At 41.6% G+C, this 17253-nt stretch overlaps 1 protein-coding gene across 1 annotated transcript in view; it reads right to left on the bottom strand.

Moving 5' to 3' along the window:
* Nucleotides 1–341: 341 nt before the first annotated feature.
* The window catches only part of GMPS (guanine monophosphate synthase), a 28852-nt gene continuing 11940 nt past the window's right edge, over nucleotides 342–17253 (bottom strand). The window contains exons 5-16 of the mRNA XM_068405760.1: nucleotides 16486–16589; nucleotides 15508–15701; nucleotides 15029–15194; nucleotides 13007–13158; nucleotides 12209–12382; nucleotides 10647–10752; nucleotides 9755–9870; nucleotides 8696–8821; nucleotides 8085–8200; nucleotides 6826–6956; nucleotides 5232–5404; nucleotides 342–3693 (exon numbers count right to left, since the gene is read on the bottom strand). Of these exons, the coding sequence (XP_068261861.1) occupies nucleotides 3592–3693; nucleotides 5232–5404; nucleotides 6826–6956; nucleotides 8085–8200; nucleotides 8696–8821; nucleotides 9755–9870; nucleotides 10647–10752; nucleotides 12209–12382; nucleotides 13007–13158; nucleotides 15029–15194; nucleotides 15508–15701; nucleotides 16486–16589 (1660 nt within the window). The 3' untranslated portion in view covers nucleotides 342–3591. The remainder of the gene's footprint in view (nucleotides 3694–5231; nucleotides 5405–6825; nucleotides 6957–8084; nucleotides 8201–8695; nucleotides 8822–9754; nucleotides 9871–10646; nucleotides 10753–12208; nucleotides 12383–13006; nucleotides 13159–15028; nucleotides 15195–15507; nucleotides 15702–16485; nucleotides 16590–17253) is intronic.

Raw genomic sequence — 17253 nt, 5'->3', positions numbered from 1 at the left:
CAGCTCCCAGAGCGTTCCGGGGTGACACTCAGCCCCATCTCCGTGCCCTCCTTACCTCAGGTCCCTCCCGCTGCTCCTCTGGGAAATCCCTCAGCACCCTCCAGACAGGCTGGAAACCAGGCAGAGGGCTGTGCCCCAGAGCCTCCATCGTCACTGAGCTGTGGAAGAGAAACACACCAAGTGTGACATTTGTTTTGGAGACTCCCTGCAGGAAGAAAACCCCTCCAAACCCTGGATCAAGGCCCTGCAAAGCCCTGCAGGTACATGGGTCCTGGGCGCCAGGAGAGATGGGGCAGGGGGCTGTGGGCAGCACAGCCCTAAGAAAATAAGTCACACCAATGTTCAAACATAATATTTTTATTTGTGGATAAAAATTAAGGCTCACAGTACTTTTATCATTTCACAAGCAGAAAAATGTTAAAAATTGAGAATGACGGGGAATGCCCCCAATACAAATTCCTCTAACTGCTGACATGTTTTACCGACGACTCGAGGTGAACAATTGTACAGGGCAGCTACAGTTATTAGTTTGTAAACTAGGTGCTAAATATATATATTTTTTTAAGAAATGTGAACAGAGTATTATGCTTCTCTCCACTTCTGGCTGTCCAACACACATGGATTCCATAAAAACACGCAAGAACCGCTGGGATAACACCAACCTTCCTAAGATCAACCCACCACGTCTACAACGCATGGCACAGATGTCAAACGGGGGGAAGAGAGCCAAAGGTCACAAATTTCATTTCAGTAAGACATTTTGATTATAGTGCAATAGTTTATGCCTAAACCTTTCAATATTCAGCTTTCTGGCTTAAAAAACCAACAAACCTGAAGCATGTTCCTGAAGAGCACAGGAACCATTCAAGCTCCATTCGTTGCAGACATGAGAGCAACCCAGGTGATTAAAAGCTGGTAGAAGTGTACGTCAAACTCCAGCACACACATAGAATACAGGTAGACATCGTGCCTACAGTTCAGATGCAACTCCAAAAAGGGCTTCCAAGTGTGCAACAAGCAGGGAATGAAAGACTCCTGTCCAGGCATGCTGCAGGTTCGGAGGCCAGAGGAACAGCAGTTAATGTAAGCCCCAACCCAACGGGCATCACCATCACCACGCAAGTCTTCTTGCGAGTTACATCATAACTACGGGGCTGTACACTGAAGATTTATTTACACAGAGACCAACTGTCTCGGTCAAAACTGAGAAAGGTTTGGGTTTAAGAGGTGCTCTATATTCCTTGCATTACTTTTTAATCGTTCCTTCTGGTTTGCCCATTTGCTGTCAAGGTAACACGAGCTGGTGGCGGCGGCAGCAAGAACAAGCCTGCTTACACCAAGGAACAACTGCTATAGCATTAAAAAGCTGAAGGAATTCTGCACCACACCAAAAATTCATTGTCACAGAATCACAGAATCGATCTGGTTGGAAGAGGCCTCTGGGATCATCGAGTCCAACCATTTTGTGTCATTGCACCCTCTAGGTCTGAGATACCAACACAATAATGGAACCAAGGATCCTCAGCTTTTTCTGGCAAGCAGTTAAAATGTACTCTAAGGCCATCACTTCATTAGGGAGCTTTCTTTCCAGATAAGCTACAATGAAAACTTGGTTCCAACAGAACCCGTGCTGTAACAGATCCTGCCACAGCAAACACCGATTTACACTGGTTTTGACTGGTGGCTCTCACAGATCACAGCCCAGTAACAAAAGAACATTCATATTGGTAATACTTCACTCACATCACAAAAAGCTCATCCAAAGGGTTCAAAGAGGTTACGATGGATGTGGGTGAGAATTACTAACCCCATTTTATAAAGGAGGCAACTGAGATACCAGTGCAGATCCATTGGCCCAGGCTACAAGAGCTGCCAGGAGCAGGGCTGCGAGGGGGAGGCAGTTTCTGGCCGCTGGTCTGCTGCTCTCCCGTGTCCCCAAAGGGCTCCAAAGAGCAGAGGGGCTGTAACACGCCACCTCCTTCCCCAAGTGAAACACCACCCCTCAAGGACACAGGCAGAGGAATAAATGCACGCAAATTAGCCATTTCCTATAAGCAGAAATTAAACTAAATGTCAGTAATGTGTAGGCAGCAAATGGAAGAACGAGAGGAAAATGTTGCAATCAGAAGAACACAGAACAAACGCTTTCAACCGTTATTCCAGTTCACAAACCTGTGTCAGTGGAAATGTGAGTAGCTACAGCCATGAAATACTCCATGTTATCAAACAGTTTAAAACAAGTATTTCACCCCCATAATACGATGGTAATTTTGCAGCCGAATGAAACGCAACTGCTTCAACTGAAAAAAGGGGTAAGAGGGATGAGCCTGGACACAGGGTCACGGTTCCACGGGTGGAGGTACCCAGCAGGCACCCAGCAAGCTGCTTGGGTCAGGAATTAACTGTTCCTTCCACAGACAGCAATCGCAGGACATGCTCAACGTTCTCAGGGGATGGAAATAGCTTTGCCTCAACGCATCAGGAAAGCACAGGCGTCCGAAGGAACCACCTCTCCAATTATTGCTTACTTAACTACATGAACAGCAGGATACATAGGACGTAAGGGATCTACATGGGTTGGGTAAGTCACCTCCGATACCATGACTCCACGCTAACGACTATACTGATCTTAACGATCAAGCTAAGTACAATACATACAAAAAATAAATCCTGTAAAAGCAAATGTGTAGAAAATAAACTGTCACGGAGCGTAACGAAAGCCCAGCAGCAGCAGGCTGCCAAGGGACCGCGGCGCAAGCGCCCGAGGACAGAAACAGGATTTGCAGACCCAGCAGCTCTGCTGCAAGAGCTTTCCAAACTGCACTCCCGTTTTCACGCTTCTATCAGTCCCCAGAAGCACACAAAGACACTTCGCTCTCTGGAATTTGGTGTGTGCACACAGGCAGTGGGTGTGTGCTGAGATCAGCCGGCGTTTACACGTCCGTTACCACCACGCACACCTACCGAGCACTGCAAGAGGGAGCGAGCACCGAGACACGGACGGGCCATCGCAGAGGATTTCAGCATTGCTCTTCTGGAGCTCAACGTTATTGCCAGGGGCTAATAGTTCAAACAATATAAAACAAGCTTAACAGCATACAACAGATACACAGTAATTCCACAACTCAACAGTACCCACTACTCCATTTGGCAAAATATTTATTTATAATAAATCCGTTCAAAAGCGGTTGGTCACAAAGAATTCATCTGACGTTTTTAGGTTGTAACAACGCTTTTGGTAGAACTAAATAAACTGTCTCCTTCGACACAGTGTACAAAACCAAAGAGACATTGAAATGACAGTTAACAATAACACATGAAAACAGGAATAATCGGTAAGACAAAGGCAAAAGCAACAGGAATCTGTCTGCGCACCGGCAACGCTGCCATGATTATTTACCCGTACAAATCCTCAGCCCCGCTCAGTTGTTATGCCCAGCACAGCTCTTAACTGCAGGTTTATGCTCCAGGAGAGGAATCTGATGCGATGTAGCAGCTCCAGTCACTCTTTCACAGTACTGCATGTCAACACTGGGAATGGTTTCTGATATGGTTTAGACTGCACACAGTACTTCAATAGAAAAAAGTTAATTACTCCCACTCCGTAGTTCCTGGTGGCTTTGATGTCAAGTCATACATCACCCGAGAAATGCCAGGAATCTTCTTAATCTCTGCCACCATTTTTAACACAACCTGTTGTGGAGAAAAAAAAAATATCAGAAGAAAGCATGTAAAACCAGACCTGATGGAAACTACCCGAGAGAAGCTTAGAAAAGGAAAACTCTGTTCACACTCATTCTGTTATACACAAGACAGAAAGAGCTGATAGCTATCAGCGTATTACCACCAATTAAGAACTAAAGTAGACTTGAAGAAAACCTCTAGCTTCATGGTAATTTGGAACTTGCTGATTTTTGGCACTGATACTAAGCCAGGGTGTTGATCGCAACACAATTCCCTCAGCTTCAAAACCATTCCCTGGGAGTTCAGCAGGAACATGGGCTGCTCTGTGTTACCATCAACCCTTCTCAGACTTTCCTCAGACCACCATCTCCAGCCGAACCACCACCAAACACAAAGCCACAGCCTGAGTGAAACCCCTTTCAAAACCAAAAAGGGAGCTCTAAAGGTAAAACAAACAGAGAGAGGCATCCAAAGGGAAGGGTTTGCGTTGGGAGTTGTCCTCCAGAGTTCACAATCCACTCACGTTAGCAAAAGTATCCTCAATGAGAATTTGCTGATCCTTACAAGTTCAGCTTCCTTAAAAATCCCACAGTTCACACCACCACCACTCTGGTGACACGCTGTTTCATTTATGGTGAGTGAAACAATGCGTTGCTCTCCATGGAAAAACACAACTTTTAATCAAATATGATCATTTTCCCCATAAATACAGGTATTTTTACAACCTCTACTATTTTGTTACCACATTGTTACCTATCCTTAAAGTGACCATTTTATATTTTGAAGAATGTGGGGTTTTTTGTTTGGTTGTGGCTTTTGTGGTGTTTGGTTCTTGTTTTCAAACACAAACTTCAAGGTCAAACGAATCCTCATTTTATAGAATGGAATAGTTTACATGGTAACTCAACCTTGAATCATTTATTTTTAAATGGATAGACTGCCTTGAAGGAGAAGGCTTCAGCTACATACAACTACTAAACAATGCCTATATGCTTTTAAAGTATGTTTTAAAAAAAAAAGTCAATTTGTTTCTTCATCTACACTGCATTCCCAGAGAGACAAAGTACTTGCAACTGGACGTGCATAAAGTTTCCTAGAAAAATATGCCTGAACTTGACTCCTAAATCCTTTTAGTGACCTAAACAGAAAACAGCACACTGAGATGTTAATCAGCAGGTTCCAGTAAAATCAGAAGTGGGGCTCAAGGGCAATTCTGTAAGTCAGGACTCTTCCAATTACTAATGCAAAAAATTAATTTCAAAATCCCAGGAATGGTTGGGGCATTCTTTCTTTTTTAATTGATGGTATTTTGGCTCAGTTCTGCTGGAAAGCCTTTAAGCTTGTCACACCCATCTGCCAGCTCCTCACTTTCTTACAGTTTTTCCCCAAAACACCACCATATTCTTCCTAATGAATACTACAAAAGAGACCAAAAACTGCAATAAAATCAAAGTCAAGGCAAGCAATCAAGAGAGAGGGAAGAAAGTCAAACTGAGTTATCTACAATACTAGCTCATGTTGAAAAGAAACTTGAAAACCCGTGTTACCTCTTCTGGAACCTCATTACCAGGAGTTGCTGCAATACCAGTCATGAAATCACTTGTAATAAACGTTCGGATAACCACGGATCTCTGACAGGAAGGCTGTTTCTGTAGGGGGTCCCGATCAAAATGCAGCGGTGTCAGTATTATTGGCATCTGGCTAATTTTTCCGGCGTAACCTTTAGAAAACAGTAGTACAAAGTGCATTAATTTGGTTTAAAGACACGAGCGTGATAGAAGTTGTACAGAATTTCCCACCTGTACTTCAAATGATACACCCAGAGCTATGTTTACATCTTCTGGGATCTTGTATTTTCAAAAGAAGATATCCTTTGTAAATTGATTTATACAAAATATAGGTAAGTCTGATGAACGGCTTCCCACACGTATCACATCTTCACATGTAATTAAGTTTAAAAAAAACCCCACCAAACAAAAGACCACCTGAACCTCAGAACTACTCTATTCCCAGACTCCACCTGTGCACCCTATCACGGGGTATCAAATGCTCCCTGGACGTGCAGGGTTTGAAGTATGACTGTCTGCTCGCCTGACGTGGTTGGGTTTACAAATACAGCTTTTACTTTAAGTTAAGAAATACGAAACCACCACAGGTAGTGAGCACCATCACCATTAGAGACTTAGTATATGGGCTCCCTTCTTTCCACAAAAAAAACATGATTTAGAAACTACGTCAAGTTTCTTTACAGTTTTTTTCCTTCAGGTCAATACCAATGGCTGGGATCATCAGCCAAGAGAAGTAACTCGGCTGACTCTCAGCTGGCTAACGGTACTGTTTGCAGAAGCTGGCACTGCAGTGAAGCACCACAGCTCTGAGCTTCGCCATGTGTCAGAGGCAAGCCTCAGTCCCCCAAATCCCCTAAAATTAATTCTGCTAGCAGAAAGGCTAGCAAGTCCTGTCCTCTAGCTATCAGCTCCTACAACCTTCAGAAAGGGCTCTTGCCTGTCATCCCATTAATTTATCACTTCTTTGTAGATCAGCTCTGGGGCCTCCAGCATAAGAAGGACACGGAGCTGTTGGAGCGAGTCCAGAGGAGGCCACGGAGATGATCAGGGGGATGGAGCCCCTCTGCTCTGGAGACAGGCTGAGAGAGCTGGGGCTGTTCAGCCTGGAGAAGAGAAGGCTCCAGGGAGACCTTCTAGCACCTTCCAGTGCCTGAAGGGGCTACAGGAAAGCTGGAGAGGGACTTTTTACAAGGGTGTGGAGTGATAGGACGAGGGGGAATGGTTTTAAACTGCAAGAGGGGAGATTGAGATTAGATATTAGGAAGAAATTCTTTGCTGTGAGGGTGGTGAGAGCCTGGCCCAGGTTGCCCAGAGAAGCTGTGGCTGCCCCCTCCCTGGCAGTGTTCAAGGCCAGGTTGGATGGGGCTGGGAGCAACCTGGGCTGGTGGAAGGTGTCCCTGCCCATGGCAGGGGGGTTGGAACTAGATTTTAAGGTCCCTTCAACCCAAATCATTCTGTGATTCTATGATTCTAAGTTTGTAGGTTTTGACAGTACCACTACAACTACACCCAGTCAGGCCTGCAGGGATCTTGAAACAAGAGTCTAATCCATGGGATAAGGCCCAGTACCCACCAGACTCCCTGAGAATGTTGTGAGCCTCAAAGTCAGCCTGACGTAAAGTGCTGAGGACTCCTGTTGTCAGGAAAGTGGGGGTGACGTCTGTGGGAGGTTCTTTCACCGGTGGACCGAACACGTACACAACTCTGGAAAACAAACAGGATGGTGGAAAAACACATTTTGCGTAGATGGAATAAAACAGATTACCTACAGACTGCATCTTTAGCATTGCAGTGAGAAATAAAAACAGGAAAAAGGCAGAATATTTTCTTTTCTCCTTAGCTACTAACTAGAGATTAATATAACTTCATGCATATATTTTACAAACATGACATGCATACTAGCTTTGGAAGCCAAACTTACTAATTCATTCTGGTTTGCTAGAGCCTAGCAATAGCCCTTATTCAAGAGAATAATCCTTTGGGGAAAAACAAACAAACAAACAAACAACCCCAACCAGAAATACTAACTCAGTGGTATCGCAAAGGGTGTTTTTTCAATTTTACTTTTATGTCAGTAAAAGTTAAGATTATTCTAAGAAAACTACTTAATAACTGCTTACAATTTCTGTCTTCTAATAGGAAACCACCAAAAAAACCCCAATAAATAGTAAGCCTTACTGTTAATGAATAGCTGCGTGTTCATCACAGGGCACTAACACTGTTATTTATAAATCTACATAACTACTTTTGAAATAAAATATCTTCTGAATTCAGTCACATCAGCTTTACCTTTTAATTTCACTCACTGTGTTTTATATGTTGCAGAACATAAAGCAAAGTATAATATTGCCAGTCAGGCCTCATACAAGGATTTACTACGACGTATTCACACACGTAGCTAGGAAATGCATATTCACAAGGGGGCTCAATTTAAATTAAATGCCCAATTTCAGAGCTTTCCCATGTGCCATGAGAACTGACAGCCCCATGTAAATAAGCTTTATTATTTATTTATTAAAAAAAATACTGCATGTCACCACAACTCATTGGCAGCCTTGGAACCTTTCAAAAAAGATTTTACGTAAGTTACATTGGATGTTGTCCAATCAAGTGCTTAAAAAAATGAGGAGATAGGCTATCCATTTCTTTCAAGCTAGTAATTCCAGAAATAAACCTCTGTTTTGATTTATTGTGTATTTGCAATCTCTGTGTGATACACCTGTCCAACACATAAAAAAATCTACCATATATTAAACAGGAGAATGCTTGTGCATGCTGAACTTCCATAGATGAAGTAGATCATTAGAACCAAAGATAATTCAAAACACTTACCTGTTTATATTGTGGCACATGCGTGGTATGAGCCTGGCAAGAAACATAAGGGACTCCCAGTGTGGAGCATCTTTACTAGAGATCCCACAAACGTAGCTATATGAACGACAGTCACCCTATAAATTTAAAATAAAATAATAACTGAATGTGAGCTTTGTGGCTCTGGTTCCTTCCCCCTCGAGGATAAGGGCATAGCACAGGGAAGGGCAACAAGCATGTTCAAATGGAGGAAGAAGGGGGTTTTTTTGACCAACTTAGTCCAGGACTCCTGAGCCTTAAAGAGGGCTACAGGATTACAGCAGAGGTCTACAACATTATGAACGTCGTGAAGAAACTGCCTATAAGTGACCATCATTATCCAACCTTAATTACATCCTCAAATACAATACCTGGCATTTACTCAAGTGTCTACTCAGGTATCTTGACACCTTTGCACTACGCCAGCACTGACAGATGACAATAACACAGCTACCACAGTCACTTGAAGTTTATGTTCTTGAGTCAAGCCCTTTATTTTCCATCTTAAAGCAGCAATTATTACGCTTCGCTGCAGCCTGCCACACACTGCTAGGAAGCAGCTTTCAGAACACCCCTGGAATGAAGCCATTTACCTGCACTCCCACAGTTTTGATTGGTAACAAGAAGGCATTCAGTGAATGTAGGCTTGTAATCTGCATCAGCTTCTCCTGGTCCTCTTCAGTTGTACACGCTTTGACCCTCTGCAGCAAAGTATGTGGCTGAGCAAAGACGCAGAAAAATAAATACTAATTCAATAAAGCTCCCAAGCACTCAAACAGAACTTGTAAAATGCAAATATTATTATTTAAGTAGCTGTTTTAGTCCACATTTACCCCTCAATTATTTAAAAAATACCCTTCATTTAACAACTAAATTTTAGCAAAAGCAGTTGTTTTTGATTGGACTGCACGTAGTTCAAGCTGAAGCTCTCCAAGCCCACCGGGGAAGCTCTTTGCCTGTGCTCCTCCTCTCTTTCACAAAGCTGTACTTTCCATTTTTGTTGTTTGTTTCAGCTACAGAACAAAGCAATATCCTGTTACGCTACACCACAATTCAACGCATTTTCAAGGAAATACTTCCCTCAGTGTTTTGAAAGTAATTTTGAACTTCAGACTTAGAGCTGGCCTCTGCTAACGCCTTTCCAGCCCCCTGCAGTTTAGTTCAAGTGCTCTTACAGTAATCATGAAGCTCCTTACAGTTGAGAGATTGAAAACTTAAAACATTATCCATTAAAAACTTCAGGTTTCTGTTCAGGACATCTGGCAAGCACCAATTCCTCACTCCTGCTCTTTCATTTAGACATTCAGTGATTGTTAGGGCATGCAAATCTAGAAAGTTACAATTATTTCAGGGAGGAAAAAATCTTCAGAAATCCTCATCTGCACAAAGTTTAACTAAAACAAAATTTATTAACAGTTTGAAGGGTATATAAACTTCTGTTTTCCAGAAATTGTTTTACCCTTCTACCAGTCATGGCACAAAAAACTCTACTGTACTATACTGAATGGCTTCAAGTGAGTTGTACTGGAATGCATTCCTCCTTAAAGAGCTCAAATAACTAGTTTTAGGCTTTTTGCAGCTTAAGCCTCATTGCAGGGCAATACAGAATGATCACCCTAATTATGCATATTAGAATTTAGCAGTTTTGTTACCTTCTTAACACTTGCAGAAAAATCTGCAACTATTTTCAAAATGTTGTTTGTTTCAGGGAAGTCTTTGCACACGTATGGCTCTTCAGCACAGATCACTCTGATTGCTAGACCAGGACCTGCAATGCAAAGTTGATAAAATATTATAATAAATAACAGGAAAGGCGACTTTCCTCTAAAAATGCGACAGCACCTAGAACAGCGGGTCAATCATGGAGTACAGTATGCTTTGCTGTTGTAACAGTACTTCAACTGTCTTAACACCCTACAAGACAAAAAATACACACGCAGTTTATTCCAGAGCAGTGTTTCTGTTGGTACACTTCAGCATTATTTACCTACACCTTCAGTTGGCTGGTGGTTTAAAGCCTACACGCTCTGCCAGTGACTGCTGCACACCCTGCAGGACACACGCACAGAGAAACAACCCCCTCAAAAGGACGTGGGCTTTGCTCTGTTATAGACTTTGATATTTTCTGGTGGAGAACTGTTATTATTTTCCATTATTTTCAAAACAGCAAACGCCCCTCAAAGGCAGGCAGATATAGGCCATTATTTCAAGTAAGACACATTTGACAGCTCAGGCAGCACTCGGTGGCACTTCACTGATAATTCTTGCTCTGGCTTATACAATTAAAAAGAAAAATACAGCTAAAAGCAAACTCAATTAGAAAACTTCTCCTTTAATCACTCTACATAACAAAGCTGCTCTCAAATGTTCTCTTCCTGAAAAAAGATCCTGCGTAAGTAAAAACTAATAAATCCATCCATTTTTTCCTGCTTAGAGGTAAGTTTTATGCTCCAACATAAATTTATTCTACAGGATAAGTATTTTCTAAGCAATACTGATGTGATATGTAGCCCCTCACCAAGCAGCACAGACCAGCTCTCATACCTGGGAAGGGATGCCTCGAAACCAGCTCTTCAGGCAGGCCAAGTTCTCTCCCTAGCACTCGCACCTCATCTTTGTGAAAGTCTTTCAGTGGTTCTATTACTTTACCCTTCAAAAAAAAAGAAAACAATTCACACTCCAGCTTACATATTCAAACAAAAAGGCTCAAATGTTTAGGTTATGGCAGTCAGACTGGTTTGCTTTTCACAGCGCGGCTGCCAACACTTGCATAAACACTGGAAATAAAAGTACGGGTGAATGTGGGCTTTGTAGAAACAGCTGCAGGACAGAGGCTAAGACAAGGAAGCTGAAGCTCGTGCCAGAAGTATCAATGGCTCAATCACTGCAGCTATAGCTGTAGGTCAAGCCTCATAACAAGAGTACCTTCCAAGAGGGTTATTACGTGATGTCTCATGTGTTGATTCTTTCTTATTTTGTAACACAGTCAGAGAACTTACCATTCTAACGTCAGAAAAGGCAAAACAGGGCAGTCTCCTACATTTGCTTCATATGCTCATAGTTAAGAGCTCTGCACGAGAAAGGTATTCAAAAAGCTTTTGTGGACTTTGGACTAAACAGACCGATTGGGAGTGCAATCAGAGAGACAGGACTTGGCATGCTTATCTTCAGACAGTTCAACCTCCTGTGTTCATATCATCTTCAACCTCCTGGTCATCATCCACAGATGTCCATGTTGGGCCATTTCACCAAGATTTATGGGTTCAAAAATTGACAACTGGCAAACAGATTGTGTGCCCCCAGCGTCCCGCTGGCAGATAGCCCATCAGGTTACTAGTAACGTGATGCAGAAGCTGCATAAGAACAGAAAGAACTCATCCCTGTAGGTACCTGAAGGAACTATCCCTAGATTTCAACCCATTTAAATGTATTATTCTCACGCTCTCTCACAAGAGAGGAGAATACTATGCTTGCAGTGCTGAATGTTACTAGAGGTTCAAGAGAAGGAGAATTTTGGTCCTCTTTCTCAACAGGAGCAATTATCTTTTCACTAAAGCACTGTCGCCGCTCTTGCCTGAATCCATAATGTGCCAGATCTGGACTATCTAAAGGTTACCCATTGACTAGTGCTCAGAACAAGATACAACAGAAAGAATAAGTGACCCATTACATCATGAATTCCAGTCAAATCAGAATAAAGTTGTCTGAGAAGTCTTAAACCACTCTCCTGCTACAGGCATTTGGTGTTGCTCTGCTTCCTTACTAGGCTGCAGGTTTGTTTTGAGGGTTAAAAAGTACAATAGTGAGCAAAGAGCTTTCATTGTTCACACTGAATGAATCTACGTTCAATCTGTTGACATCTTCCTCAGTATGCAACGCTGGACAACACTCAAACAATTTTGATTCCTTTGGGAATGAAGCAGCTAGAAGGAAGTGTAATAAATTGCAACACATTACAGTAGAATCTAAAGGGCCCCATCAGAATAGGGTCCCCGTCAACATGGGATGGTTATACCAGCAAAACATAGGAGTTGTTCATTCTTGATACTCAGCTTCACATCTGTGAGAACCAGAAGGATACCAGAAGGATCCTCATTTTCATTTACCTCTTCTCTTAACTTTCGAATCAACTCTGTGTCATTATGATGAGTTTTGATGACTTCAGCTTTGCCACTTGCAACAAGGGAAGCACTTTCAATGAGATCAGGTCTGAGGGTACCCTGAGCAAGAAAAACCTCTTCAGGTTTCAGATTCATTTCTCCGATAACTTCATTGGCAATCTATAAGATGGAGAGAAAAAAAGCAAAGTGTTCCAGTCTACTTTTTGGTTGTTGAAGGTCTAAAGGAAGATAATGGATTGCCCAACAAATGCTACTCAGTTACAAAAGCACAAACAAACAGGAAGACTAATGATGACACTAGCCCACTGCTGAAACAGTCCTATAATCCCATATTTTATTGAACTGAAAATGGAAAACAGACCTTCAGACTACAGGAACATCACTGCCTGTTAGATGTTACATTCTCCCAGCATCACCAACACTGATTGCTGACAGATGGAAAAGGGCTCGTCCTCAGCAGAGCAACAGCTCCCCAATTCACGTTACCCATCAGTTTGGTGAAAACAACATTACATGGAACTTTGTGCAACAGAAATGAATGGCCAACATATCTAAACATGACAGTGGATCTAGTACAATGCTTGTGAACCACGTTGTGACCATGGATTGCCCAAAGGTTTAGGCTTAGGGTAGCGTACCAATGGCTTCTTGGATCATCCATAACTTACAAGACTACTGATGCCACTGAGTGCACAGTGCTTCAGAATGAAATAGGCTGACATAGAAGATTTACCTAGAAAATATAGCATTTAAAAAAAAAAATACAATAATTATAAACATTACCTTAACAAAGGTGTCACCAATAATTTTTCTTTTTTCTTCAGGACTTGTAGTCATATTCAAGGTCTTGCTGATTCTTTTACGTGGAGTTCTGTCCTCATCCGAGATGGGCAGAGTTGTTGTACCGTTATAGAATGAATGAGCTGCATTCACCACTGCATGAAATGACAGGGATTTTTTGGCAAAGCTAGTAAAGATTACTTTTATGCAAGGTTGCAAAAAAATAAGTTTCACTCTATTGCTTTAAAAAAGAAAATAAAAATAATTCCAGTCCTTTGACCATTAACTGCATTAAATAGGGCTGTTCAATATCTCAAAGATTAATTCTAACAAAAGCATTTTATTTCTCTTATTAACCTACTCTAGAGGGCAATTTTTTCATATTGTGAGGCTAGGCAACCACGTGAAAGTTCAGTTCTTGCCTCCCCTCTTGGATTATAATTTACTTGCTTTATTTGAATAGTTTACAGGATGGTATTTCCCCAAGGCCTTTCTGCAACCAAAATTAAACGATGCACTATTTATTCACGGTACATCATGCCTCTTAATTCAGAGAGGATCTCAATGCAGAGATCAGCTAGGAGGCTCTTTGGCATGTTTTACCAGCACTGAACTCCATGACCTACAGAAGAGGCATCTGCAGCAAAAGGATTCCCTCAATTTGTTACTCTGGCAGCCTGCCAGAGCCCAGGTTTATTAGTCTAGAGAGTGCAAGAATAAGGCAGAGATTTTCCACAAAAAAAAAAAGTAAAAGTAATAATTTTAAAAAAGAAAGATGTGTGTAGAACAAAGCTTAGACTTCGCTGCATCAGGATATTGCAGCCCCATCTGCAAGATGCTAACGTGCCAGCTCCCTGTGCTGTTTCACACCGTCAGGCTGGGGGAAAGAACTGCTCACCTAGTGCCACGTTCCCTGACCAACACAAGAATCACTTCACACCAGCACTTACGCACAGCCCCAGGAATAGGCAGCTCTTGCTCATGAATAAATCAGTTCTCATTGCATACTCAAATATACATAATTTGTCTTCTCTGACCTCCTTGTACTTTAGGCACCAAAACACTCTAAACCTTCTCATCGGCCGTGACAAGGTACCTTCCGCTCTCTCACAACGTCCTGCTTCTCAACAAGCTACTCCAAACCCAACTGAAACGCATGCACCTATTTCGAAGCCAGGAGGGTAAAAAAAAAAAATGCCTTGAAAAAGTAATTTGGGCTCTAATAGCATTCAATCACCCGAATGAGCTCATGGTTCAAAGAGAAAGAGAACAAGGACAAGAAATAAAGCCCCAGTGGAGGGCTGTTAACTAACTACTGAAGAAAACTGCAATCAAATGAGTTCTGCAGCAGCTGGAAAGGATTACTCATCCATCAGCAGAGAAGGGACTGCAGCATCCATCTGCTGCTTTGCTGTGCCCCAACAGCAGATACCAGATCTCACAGAATCAACCAGGTTAGAAGAGCCCTCTGGGATCATCGAGTCCAACCATTGCCCTGACACCACCATGGCAACTAGACCAGGGCACTAAGTGCCATGGCCAGGCTTTTCTTCAACCCCTCCAGAGATGGTGACTCCACCACCTCCCTGGGCAGCCCCTTCCAATGGCTAATGACCCTTGCTGAGAAGAAAGGCTTCCTAATGTCCAACCTGAACCTCCCCGGGCCAAGCTTGAGGCTGTGTCCTCTTGTCCTATCGCTGGTTGCCTGGGAGAAGAGGCCGACTCCCACTGCGCCACAACCTCCCTTCAGGTAGTTGTAGACTGCAATAAGGTCTTAATCTCAACAACTGAAGAGATGGGTCAGTTCACTGTATGCTCCAACCAAATGAGTAAGGCTTAAGATTTTAGGTTTCAAATTCTGTGAATAGGCCTAGGTTGCTCCAAATCAGCAACCATGCTTTGGTGCCTAAAATCTGAGACCTGCAAAGCTCAATTTAAATCAATGAAACAAAACACTACACGTACATTCTAGAAGACTGGCCACGTCATTAGTGGTATCAGGCATATTTAACAAAATTATGGTACCTTTAACTTGAATCCCAAGTTTTTTGAGTGCCTCTTCCACAGACTGACTCTCTCTTTTGCGCATAAATCCATTATCTATGTGTACAGCTATGACGTGATCTCGGTTTAAAGCTCTGTTCAGGAGAGCAGTACACACTGTTGAGTCCACTCCGCCACTGAGTAAAACCTAAGGATGAGGAAAAAAGGAAAAAAAAAAAACAAAATTTGGTCAGCTGTCTACAGGGAAAGTGTTAACAAATAATTCAGATGCAGCTATGAGGACCAGAACAGACTATTGACTTACAGTCAATGATTTGGAAGAAAACAAGAAGTCAAACAATGTTATCGACCCATTTGTGCAAACTTTCTAAAACCTGTTTAATGTGTTACCCAAATCATGACAATTCTGCATTTTTCAAATTAACCTGAATAACTGTAAGCATCAGTGTCTCTGCCAGGCTTTTGCAAATAACCTTTCAGCTTCAATTCAATCTACTTACCAGGACTTTTGATGAGCCCACTTTCTCTTTGATATGTTGAATGCACTGAAGTTCTCTGTTTTCCACCGTAAAGGTACCACTGCATCCCGCAATATCATAAAGAAAATTCTTCAGGATCATTTTTCCATTCACTGTGAGGCTAACTTCAGGGTGGAACTGGGCTCCATACAGTTTTTTAGATTCATTTGCTATGCCTTCATTGGTGCAAAGAAATGAGCATGACAAAAAAAAGTTGGAAGTGAAATGCATACCCAAGAAAGTCAAGCATACATTCTGAGTGATTTATTCTCTCTGTGCAGTATCTCAAGCTTTTTTTTTTTTTAAATGAAAGATTTAAAATGAACCAGGTGAATACTCTGAGATCTTACTAAGTGGCTCAACAAACTAATCACCTCTCCAGGTCTCCTATCTCCTAGGAAAGAATCTCAAAGATTTTCAAAAACCAAATTCTAAGGTCCGACATTTTTCTGTGACAATCTGTGTGTAATGTTTGAAACATTCCTTTCAGTACCAACGTTATTTTTTTGGTCAGTTGAACATTCATGCAATAATATTAAATACAATAACAAGTTAATCAAGCTTTAATAATTAAACAGTTCGACTTGTACTATTACACTGCACACCACAGTACAGGTCTTCCCCTCCTCTGCCTTAAGGGCACACATTATTTTATTTCAAAGAGAAACCACACATGCATACTTTAAAATAACATAAACTGTAAAAATAAAGCTAAATTTCCCTTAAACCACCAATTTAAACACAGGACCATTCATTTTCATGTTTATTTCTTTCTTTATTATCATGACAGCAAAACATACAAGCAAATGCATACAGGAAATTTTTAAAAACAATTAACTTATTTGGCAATTAAATAATTGAGTTCTTCGGTTCCCATTCACAGTAGTTCTAACTACTGTCTGCCATATTCTTTCCCTTAATGAATACTATCAAGAGACCACTTCAGTATAAAATAAATACCTGCTATAATGTTCCCAGACTGTGCAACCACTTTGAATCCATCAGCGACTTTATCCACGCTGTCTCCATGAGTGAGGAGCACAAGCTCTTCTTTCTGAAGGCCCCTAAACGAAGATAAAAACTAGAATCAACCAAAGAAAACAACATATTGAAATATCCCCTCTTTGACATGTAAAGCCATCTGGAGTCAATCAGCATATTTGGAATCTTGCTTTTTATTTTAATGAAGTTTTCTAGCTCAAAACTAAGTGTTTTCAGGACAACCTGGGCACCTCAGACTTTAGGCAGGGTATAAAGTTCTGCAGTAGCCCTACAAGGGAAAGTTAATAAAATTGGAACGCCAGGTATGAGTAAACCGTTAGAATTATTACAAGGAACTTGAGAGGCACTGACAAACTACAAAGAAATCTAATTCTGGTTTTATAAAAGATCACAAAGCCATTTTAAAGGAAGACAAAAAACAAATGGTTTCAGATTTTCTATTACCTTTCAAAAACTGGATGGGTGCCAACGACTTCAAGAGTAATGCACCACACAGCAGAAGGACAGAAGAGCTTAACACAAAGATTTTCATGTTGTGGTGTCTCAATGAAGATGTTCTACTTTCAAATAAGGGTTTACACAATATTCCAAGCAAATATATCTGTGTTTCTAGAGTCAATTGAGAAGTTATGCCTAAATATTTGTACAAATGAGTAACCTGCTTATTCATGAACACAGCTGTAAAAGTTTTATTAGAAATTATCAGATAAGCGTGGGTGCAATTTC

This window comes from Nyctibius grandis, chromosome 8, assembly GCF_013368605.1.
Source record: "Nyctibius grandis isolate bNycGra1 chromosome 8, bNycGra1.pri, whole genome shotgun sequence".
NCBI classification, from domain to species: Eukaryota; Metazoa; Chordata; class Aves; order Nyctibiiformes; family Nyctibiidae; genus Nyctibius; species Nyctibius grandis.
This window is presented reverse-complemented; position numbering and strand designations above follow the sequence as displayed.